This window comes from Trifolium pratense, linkage group LG4 (genome assembly GCF_020283565.1).
Source record: "Trifolium pratense cultivar HEN17-A07 linkage group LG4, ARS_RC_1.1, whole genome shotgun sequence".
NCBI lineage: Eukaryota > Viridiplantae > Streptophyta > Magnoliopsida > Fabales > Fabaceae > Trifolium > Trifolium pratense.
In genome coordinates, this window is record NC_060062.1 from 47,547,226 (window position 1) to 47,557,803 (window position 10,578).

General features: G+C 33.8%; 1 protein-coding gene across 2 annotated transcripts; it reads right to left on the reverse strand.

Annotated features, from left to right (window-relative positions):
* Positions 1-2,659: 2,659 nt before the first annotated feature.
* LOC123881607 (putative disease resistance protein At5g47280) lies at positions 2,660-10,148 on the reverse strand. 2 transcript variants are annotated; one of them, XM_045930332.1, is made up of 6 exons: positions 9,905-10,148; positions 5,978-6,607; positions 5,037-5,440; positions 4,399-4,760; positions 4,010-4,281; positions 2,660-3,882 (listed from the first exon to the last, which is right to left on the reverse strand). In XM_045930332.1, exons 2-6 carry the CDS (start codon positions 6,588-6,590, stop codon positions 3,068-3,070), a joined length of 2,466 nt encoding a protein of 821 aa, XP_045786288.1. In that variant the 5' UTR covers positions 6,591-6,607; positions 9,905-10,148; the 3' UTR covers positions 2,660-3,067. The 2 variants fall into 2 exon arrangements, with proteins under 2 accessions (XP_045786288.1, XP_045786286.1); XM_045930330.1 differs by having other exon boundaries at positions 9,832-10,078.
* Between the last annotated feature and the right edge of the window lie 430 nt (positions 10,149-10,578).

Genomic DNA, 10,578 nt, shown 5'->3' on the forward strand with positions numbered 1-10,578 from the left:
TCCCTAATTTGAGATGGACAACTATCATAAAAAACAATGTTATAATTTAACGAACATCCGATATTAGCGAAAGCATCCGCACACTTATTAACTTCCGATATTCTAATATTATTATGTGAATAAATATTTTTATTAATTATATTATTTATTTTTGTGAATTAGATATTATTTACTCCCAATGGCAAAAAATTTCTTCAAAAATTTAACACTGCTGAATATAATTCTATTAAAATAGATAAAAGTGTTTGTTTATTCTTTTTGTGAAATTTTTTGAAACTTTCCCTCTAAGTCTAGGAAAATAAGAAGAAAACTTAAACAAAAATCATCTAATCATCTAGATTATTAGACATGGTTGTTTTTCATTATTATATTTACATAACGTCTGTGATATTATTTCATTCTGAAAATTCATATGAATAAGACTAGATACATTCCGATTTAAAAATGTTTTGTTTAACCAAAAAATAATTGATTCAAATGTATAACTTAATACCCTATCTTATCAACAAATCCACTAACCTTCATTTTAAAGAACAACAAAAATTAACTCATCCTTATTCCTTCGTAGATGCTTTAGGGTTTGTTAATTTGGTAAGTCCAATAAGCTAGCTCAGTGGACTAGCTTATAAGTTCGGTGGAGTGGTTGATATGTTACCGAAATTTGGTAACAAGTCTTGCTACAATATCGAAGATAAAAATTGCAAGTAATTTCTGGAGTTATTTACAAGAGTAATTGTTTTTGGTCATGTACCAAGAATATATACTCTTTCTTGTCACTATTATAATTTTTTTTTTTTAAATTCATCGCAAACCTGATGTATAAAGTTTATATTATAGTCTACATACAACAGTTTTTATAATAAATTTAAAAAGTGATTTTTTGTTTATAATAGTGATCGATTACATCTATTTTACAATAAATTTTAAAAGTAATATTTGCTTATAATAGTGACCGAAGAAGTATTATTCTTAGGGGATACATTTTCTACAAATACTTGGCACTTTGGAAAAGCCAAACACATGATTTTTTATTCCATAAGTTGAACCAGAAAGAGGTTATAATGTGTTTTACTATGCATCTACTTTATCTTTCAAATATTTTTCCTAGCAATTATGCTTAAGTCGGTTTGAAGTTGCAGACTTGAGCTTTTATATGGATAAAAAAAAATTTAGTGTCATAAATCTTTTTATATTCGGGCTCCAAGATGTTGGGAAGTCATTCTCGTACACGGAAAATTGATGAACAAGTTGACAATAATTGTTTGACACGTACGGTCTAATGACTTATGACTTTGTACAAACTATGAATAATTAGAATCAATGAAGAGTCATTAATTAGTTAATGTTGTAAATTCAATGCTAAGTTGCTCGCGGAGAAATTTTAATTTTTTTGGTTTGCCGAGATAGGGATGAAGGAGAAAGTCTCAATAAAGAGATTTGGAAATAAGAACGGAATTTATCCCTTGTTCTGCATAGACTTCATCCTCGAATATTTTATTTAAATTATATGTATTTTATATATATATTTTTTATACTAAATGGCGCTTATAGTATTTCATTCATAAGCAATTGTTGAATACATGTAGGTACATCAATTCGATGTGGCTACCCTTGCAAGTGCGTGAGCGACCTCATTCGCTTGTCTCCTATTAAACTCAACAAGAGAGTTTTCAAAATTTACATCATACACGGGATGACATTCTTTTATAACATCACTGAACTCTGTGACATGATTCCCACCCTTATGAAAATAATCAACACATTATAATATAGCTCTAGTGTTTGTTGATAAAATTAGTGGTTAACAAGGATCCTTAGGCAGATTAGTAGTGCTCCAGAAACAATCTTTCTTACAATCTAATGGCACCCTTCTTGAGATTTTTGGGTCAAATTTATTACAGATGAAATTGTAGTGAGTAGTGACCATGTTTATCTTACATAAGATATGTTGTATTTTGCAGTACAAGTTTTGTTTTTTCAATTTTAGTAAAGAAAGATGTCAAAGCTAAAAAACAAAGAAAATCAAACCACTGCAAGAAAAGAAAACGTGCAGACCAAATTGAGGAACTGAGTTTCTTGCGACGCAAGTTTTTTCAAGAGAAAATTAGCAAGATGTCATAACATATACTCCCTCGTGGTCTTAATTATAAACAAAAAGTCAAATGTATTTGATTCAAATTACCCAATCACAATAGGAATGAAGAAAGATAAAATCCAAAGTTGATAAACTAAGAAAAATCACTTCAACAATTTATTGGACATCATCAACTAACTTTATTTGTATATTGAGAGGAACCAGTACCAAACAGAGAGATTTAATAGTAATAGTTGTTTTTTATTGGGAAGCATATCTTGGAAAGCATATTGAGCTTGGTCTCTCCCTCCCAAATAATCACTTTCAAACTTATTACATAATAATTTACAACATGTCGTTTCCCTTTTATTCACATACAGTACTACATAACTAACTTAATAACTACATACTACATAATAACTTGCGCAATCCCTATCATAACTGCTATTATAAACTATTTTATTAAATATTAGTAATAAATAGTCTAACATACATTTTTGTTTGTAAAGGATAAAAGGATACAAATGTGACAACTAATATATCTCAACTATATTGGCACCTCAAAGAAGCCACATAAGAAGTATCTTAATGAAAAATATTAAATATAAGGCATAAAATAAGGATACAAAGAAATTTGGGGGACTAGACCAAAACCAAATGTGTAAGAATCCCTCTGCCTCATTAAAAACCTTATCAAGGAAAAAAGAGTGCAGAGACCCTACTTATTTTAAGATAAACTTATAGAAACACATATTGGTACATGTTTGGACAGGCAGTGAGTTCGGTAGAATCATGGTATACCACTGTGGTTTTGGCAAAACAACACTTTGGAACTTCAACAAAATCACTATGCAACCATAATTTCGCCAAACTCACCGCCAATACATACATATACTACTTAGAAACAACACTAGGAGGAGGTTTAAATTCAAATTTCAAGTTATTGAAGGTTTATATACAAAGCCATTCAATGAAGTGGCCTTGGGCTATCATTTACTGAAGCCAATTTAAGTTAACATCAACATGAGGAACCTCTATCTTCATATTGGGAAGCATATCTTGGAAAGCTTCCCATGAAGCAGCCGTCTCTTCATCGCAAGTTATCACCTTCAAATTCGTAAGATTGACGACTGAGAATGGCAGTTCACAACTTGCACAGCCTGCCATGTAAAGATTCCTTAGATTGCACAGATTACCAAATTCGTCAGGTAAACTTGAAAGGCTTATGCAGTTTGAGATGTCAAGAACTGTTAGATTCGAAAGCATTCCAATGGAATTCGGTATCAATTCCAAATCAGTACATGAACTGAGCCTTAGAAGTTCCAAATTCTCCAATTTCCCAATATCTTGGGGAAGTGAAGAAAGTTTGTGGCAGTTAGTAACACTGAGCTTCTTCAATGGGGTGATTTCACAGATACCAGTAGGCAATACCGCTAAATCTTTGCAGTAATCAATGTTCAATTCTTCTAGATTTGGAAATGCATCTGAAATTAGGATGCTACCTTTTTCAAAAGCCAGTCTTGTATTACACATGTACAAGGATAGTTTTTTCAGATTCTTCAATGTGCCGAAGGAAGGAACAGAAATTCGCTCGAGTCTGATTCTTTTCAGGTTGTGTAAAGAGTCAAGTAGCTCAAAGTTGCTCAGTTCAGCAGGATGGAAAGTGTAGTTTGTGATTATCAGAACTTTTAGCATACTCATTTTCTCCATCGACTCGGAAAATAAGAACTGCTTGGTATGAAGGTTTAATATCAGAACCTCCACCTGAGCTGGTTGCATTTGAGACCAATCTGACGTAAAAGTTTGATCTGCAATCGCGAAACATACAAGATCAATCGTGGAAAAGGAATGGATGACAGATTACAGCATTTTAATAACATTTTTTAGTTTTATGTAAGTGAATATAATTTACATGAAGGTACAAATATAACTAACCAGTTGATACAGACAATATACGAGCAGCGAGCTGTTGCGGATGTTGTTTAACACACGGTGTCAGAAGTTTTGACAATATACGGGACATGAAGCATTGCTGCTTCTCCGCAAAACACTGTTTTTGCTTGTTTTCATTCATGTCAATAATCAGTCTTTTTCTCTTCTCAATTGATTCTTTGGTACTTTGGTAAATTCCAAGATCTCTTAGAAGATCATGAAGGATGATGAAGTGGTTATTGTAGTTGTAATTGTCTGCGTCACTTGCAGATTTCCTAGTAAATGAGCAGAGGTTAATTGCTTAAAGATAAAAAATTCTCTCACAAGATTTCTGTATAATATCACTCTTGTTATGTATTTGTTGCCGAGAAGAAAATATAATAGTCGTCTACCTTGCTATTATGACATTTGCCAGATTCATGGATCCTAATTTGTTGATGATTTCCATTGCTTCTATTCCATTGTCATCTAATTCATACAACTCTGTCCACATATCAATGAGAGCAGAAACAGGAATTCTATGGTCTTCGGGAAATAAGGCTAGGTCCATGAAGCACTCCTTGTTGATCTGATTATCTTCCAAAACATCTAAGATCTTTTGGAGGCGAGTAAATAATTCAGAATTAGAATCAAGTATCGAATGACCTTGTGACAGTTCCTTCACTATCTTTCGCCATAAGTCATAGGGCCGACTTCTGAGTGATGTAGCAATTACTTTAATCGTAAGCGGTATGCCTTTGCAACTTCTTACAACCTGCATGTGAATGCAAGAAAATATGGTCAACAAATAAATGGATTATAACTTAGGTACATTTTCATGTGAGTTCAATGATAGATTTGTCAAATAAAAAATAATTTCCTAATGATTGTGTACAATTGTGTTATCTATCTCAAATGAACAAGTTCAGACAAAAAACCAAGTATATGAAACACCGAGACCTAAAAATGTACACCTTACACGACGTTGACACCAAAGTGTTTGTGCTACATAATATACAGCTTCCATATGTAAGAAAGTATGAACAAGTACCTGTTCGACAAGATCTTTGTCGATAATATCTGAACTATTTTTTTCCATATCAGCATAGTGATAGAAAAGTTTTACAGCATCTTCATGAACAAGAGGTTGTAAGATACATGTTGTGCTTAGTCTTGTGAATGCAATTCTTGAAGTCACCAGAATTTTGAAATATGATATCTGGAATTGAAGTTTCTCAACAAGAGTTTCTGAGTTTGACCAAACATCATCCAGGACCAACAATAGTGGATTTCCCTCAACTTTCTTCAGCAAAACTTCCAATCCATGGACTGCATCTTCGTCACTTTGAAACTCGGGCACTTTAGATCTACAGTGTTCAAATATTCTCTCTACAATAGTCTTCAACATGGGTGTTTTTGAGAAGGTAACAAATATAATATTTTCCTTGAATTTACCTAGAAAAACCAAAGACAATTGTAAGACCAGAAAATTTGATGTTTTGTTCATTTAACATGCTCAACTAAATGAACACATATCAGAAAAGAAAATTAACAAATCCAAAGTTAAAGGAAAATGCTTCTTTAATATGTAAAAGCAGCATATGCAGAGAATATAAGATACCTACAATATTGAGTTCCTAATGATGTAATTTGGAGAATAATGAATTCTTTGTAAACATAATAATTTCTCAAAGGACAACCTATCTGTATTTAGTGAACATGAACACGACTTTAAGCTGCTCTACACATCAGAAAAATTTATATAAAATATTCCTTAAGTAATGTCCTTATTTCCATCCATTATTTTGGGATACTTATTTGAGTTGTCGAACTGTCAGATGTCGTATTTATGTTGGACACCGACGTACATGTGTTAAACATAGAGACAACGCCTAATCCCAAAGGTGTCCGTAATTCAAAGAAGGTGGCTGGTATAGTATTCAAGACAAATTTTATAATGTATGATAGAGCTAAAGAGGATTTATGACTTACCCTTAACATGTTCATCCCAACAAAGCTTTGTAGCCAAAGTGGTTTTTCCCAAACCTCCCATACCAGTTAACACAAGAGTGGAACTATCATCCCTAAGAAGCTCCATTTTCAACTTGCAAAAAGATATGTCCAACCCAACACTGAATTTTGGATTTTCAGGAACACCAAAAGGACCCTTGAATATTGCTGGTCCAGCTTCATTGAATTTCTCTTCAAAATTTTCATTGTTAAGAAGCACAAGAATTTCTCTGACCTTATAAAGTGTGTCTTTAACATCCTTTACAGTAATAGATTCCTTATCATCAGCAACAACATATGAATCATTCCTGAACCAAGAGAAACACTTGTTCCACCAAGTATTCTCATAAGAGCATTTGCATGCACTTTCTTCTGCAACATTTTCATTGATTAGAGTCTTTATTTCTTCTCTGGGATGATTCAAATGTTCATTATATTGCTTTATGTCTCGAACCACAGGAGTTAAATCCTTTAAAACTGACTTCAACAATCGCCTTGTACTTCGGTTTTTTCGAGCTTTTTCAACAATTTGCGATATCTTGTTCAAGACATCATGAAATGTTGTAAGGGCAATAAGTTGTGTGGCGCTGTTCATGAATTTGGTTCTTTTCTCTGTTTTAATCAAAACAAGGAACACAAGTTATGAAAGGCATATAAATACTTAAGGGCATTATTGGCAAAACAATAATAAATGTTGCATTGAAATTTGAAAATGACAAACAAATAGGAACAAATTGTTTTTACGAAAGTGACAAGTAATGGATTCCAGTTATTTGGAGCCTTGATTGATTAGTATTCCAATCAATTGATAAAGTTAATTAGATTTCTATTTTAATACTTAATTATTCAATTAATTAATTGATATGAGAGAAAGAGATCAAATTGTACCGATGTTCAAATTTTACAAAATTAAATATTAGATTAAAATTTTATATCATATAGTTTATTCACATAAATTTGTTAAAAATCTAAAATGGTTTGAAAACATCATACCATCAGATTTTGAGATAGGAAAAACAATATAAAATAGGAACGTGGAAAAATTAAAATAAACAATAGTATAAGAATGTGGAAAATTTAAAATAAACAATAAAATAAGAAAAACTAAGATGAGTAGTTCTTTTGTTAATAAATAAAAAAGAAGTTAAAACAACGGTATGAGACTGTGATAGTTACAAGAGTCCTGACCCGTATGATATTACTTTTGGTTTTTTGAAAGAGTTTTGGGATGTGATGAACGACGACTTAATGAGGTTTCTCTCGGAGTTTCATCACAATGGTAAGCTGGCCAAAGGTATCAATTCTACTTTTATATCTCTTATACAAATTGAATGATTTTCGGCCTATTTATCTGGTGGGCTGCCTTTATAAAATTTTGGCAAAGGTTCTCGCAAATAGACTTCGGTTGGTTGTAGGTAGTGTTATTCCGGAGGCTCAGACAGCTTCCGTCAAAGATAGACAAATCCTTGCTGGGATCTTGATTGTGAATGAGGTGGTGGATGATGCTAGAAAACTTCGGAATGAGTTACTATTATTTAAAGTCGATTTTAAGAAGGCTTATGACTCAGTGGATTGGGGGTATTTGGATGAAGTTATGAGCAAAATGTCTTTCCCAACATTATGGCGGAAATGGATCAAAGAATGTGTGTGCACTGCTACAGCATCAGTCCTATTATTTAAAGTCGATTTTGAGAGGGGACTCAGACAAGGAGATCCCCTGTCTCCTTTTCTCTTTTTACTAACAGAAGAAGGCCTGCATGTTATGATGCAGACTATGGTTTAGTCTCAGATTTTCATGGGTACAGATTTGGCTCAGTCAATCCTATAGTCGTTTTCCACCTTCAGTTCGCGGATGACAGTCTTCTTCTTGGTGTCAAGAGTTGGGCTAATGTTCGAGCTCTTCGGGCGGTCCTTGTCCTGTTTGAGGTGGTGTTTGGGTTGAAGGTGAACTTCCATAAAAATATGTTGGCAGGGGTAAATATTGTCGATTCTTGGCTGGCGGAGACGGCATCTGTTTGGGGTTGTAAGGTGTCTTTCATATATTTGGGCCTACCCATTTAGGATGACCCCCGTCGGTTATCGTTTTGGGATCTGGTCTTGAATCGTGTTCGTAGTAGGTTGTCTGGTTGGAAGAGTCGATTTCTCTCTTATGGTTGCTTAAGTATGTCATGACTTCTCTGCCTGTCTACGCACTTTCCTTCTTCAAAGCTCTGTTAGTATAATCTCTTCCATTGAATCTTTACTAAATTAATTTTTTTTGGAGGGAGTGAGGACTCTAGAAAAATCTCCTGAATCAATTAGAAAAATGTTTGTTTAGGAAAGGATCAGGGTGGTTTGGGGGTTAGGAAACTGAGGGAGTTCAATATACTGCTTTACTAGGGAAGTGGTGTTGGAGGCTATTGGTAGATAGAGGAGGGTTGTGGTATAGAGTGTTGGTATCTCGGTATGGTGAGGAGGCAGGGAGGTTGGCGGTAGGGGGCCGAGGTGGTTCTTCGTGGTGGAGGGAGATCTCGAAAATTCGTGATGGCGTGAGTGTGGCTGGGGAGGAGGGGTGGTTCGAGGAGAGTGTTGAGACGCGGGTTAGTAATGGAGCGGATACTTTCTTTTGCACATACAGGTATCCGTGAAGGTCTCTGTTTTCGCGTGGAGGTTTTTCCGCAATAGGCTCCCAACGAAAGATAATTTGGCGATGCGTAACATTATTCCTCACGATTCTCAGCTGTGTGTGACTAGTTGCGGCGGTACGGAGACAGCTCACCATTTGTTTCTCTCCTTCCCCGTTTTTACCCCGTTGTGGTATTTGCTTATATCTTGGATTGGAATATCATCGGTTGACCTGAGCTTGCTGCAGGATCACTTTGTTCCGTTCATCCACTCTTTTGGAGGGCAACGAGCCTGCCGCTCTTTTATGCGACTCATATAGTTATATTGTATCTGGGTAATGTGGAACGAGGGAATAATATAGTTTTTGAGACATAGGAAACGACAGTTCACCAAATGTTCGACAAGGTTAAATTAAATTCGTTTTGGTGGATAAAGGCTTATAATGCTCGTGTTGGCATAAACTCTCACACGTGGTGGTCGAGCCCTCTCATTTGTCTGGGCATCGACTAAATCTTTGTTTTGGCTCCATATTGTTTGTAAACTTTTGAGATTCTCTCTGGCACATCTTATGCCAGGGAGGATCCCGTTAATATTAATATAATTCATTTTGGTTTCTTCAAAGAATAAAAAAAAAAAAAAAAAAAACTATAAAAAAAAATGGATAATTCACAAAACAATTACTACGCAGGATAGTATTTCAACTTTTTTTTTTTTTTGCAAGATATATACAGTATATCATTATGTTAGAAAAATATAGTAAGTTGATTTTTCCAAGAAAAATTTCCATAACTTTATTGAAAATTCCTTATTAGCGTATTTTGCACATATAAAATAAGTTGCTTTTTTTTAACAAGTATTTCTAAGAAAAACTGTTTGGCCCAAGGAGTAGAAAAATTCAAAATAAGTTGGGCCAAAGATAATCTTAGTAGGTAATTTCAATGTTGTATCTCACGATCTTCTCTACCCCTTTTTAGTAGAGTTTTTGCCTTCTGTAAAAATTGAACCACGTACCCTGGGTTCAAGTACATGTTCAACTCATACACACTACCAATTGAGCTATTATCATAGAATTAAAAGTATTGGGCATGTCTATGCAAAGAACAAGTATGATTATAGTTATAATCTTAGAGTAGTGGGCATGTCTATGGAAACAACAAGTATCTAGTCTAGAATTAAAAAATTAGAACATGGAAAAAGAGACACAATGATAACATAGTAGTAGCATATCGAACCTTTGATTTTGTTATTCTGTTTTTTCTGCGTATATATCCTTGTTGTTTAGCTATGCAAGAAGGTGAAACTTACAGTTATTGCTTGCTGTAATAAGATGATGAATTGAAAGTTTGGAAGGGCGGGACAAGCTGTATTTATTGTTATGTTAGGCGGGAAAGGAACTTCCTCTGTCTTTCCGGTTTGCTGCTGATAAACTTCTATGTTTTGTTTTGGCGAGAAGTTTCTTGTTATTTACCTTTACCTTTCTTTCTTTATTAAATGTGGAACACGCTGTAGTCATAGTCATTTTATATTTGACCGTATGATTCTTATCTCTATCTGCTCCCTCCCACACTACCACAATATAACTAAAAATTGATAAAAAAAAAATTAATTAATTAAATACATCATTGTTTTAACTTTTAAGATACTTAAGTTAACGCAATTTCATTTTTTACTATAAGGAAAATGCTAAACACTGCCTCCGGGGGCATTAGTTAAGGATACAAATATAGAAGTTTTATCTCGTAAATTGTGCATTCAATGTTTTAATGATGTGAAAAGTTATTCTCTCTCATCATTAACTTTATCATTTATTTCCTTTTTTCCCTTGTGGTCGTGTTAAAATCGATTCCATGTTCTAAACAATTTTGCCAAAATGAGCACTCGTCAAAACATGTTGGGCTTTAGGGGGTGCTCAAAAATAACAAATTTTTTTATTCACTTGGATTTACTTATCTAAAATTTTTTAAATGGATTTACTTATC

Coding starts and splice junctions, on each gene's coding strand:
- LOC123881607 (XM_045930332.1), bottom strand. CDS start 6,590: ATGAACAGCGCCACACAACTTATTGCCCTTACAACATTTCATGATGTC. Junction 4,761..5,036: donor ACAAAGATCTTGTCGAACAG/GTACTTGTTCAT, acceptor ATTCACATGCAG/GTTGTAAGAAGTTGCAAAGG. Junction 3,883..4,009: donor TATATTGTCTGTATCAACTG/GTTAGTTATATT, acceptor TCGCGATTGCAG/ATCAAACTTTTACGTCAGAT.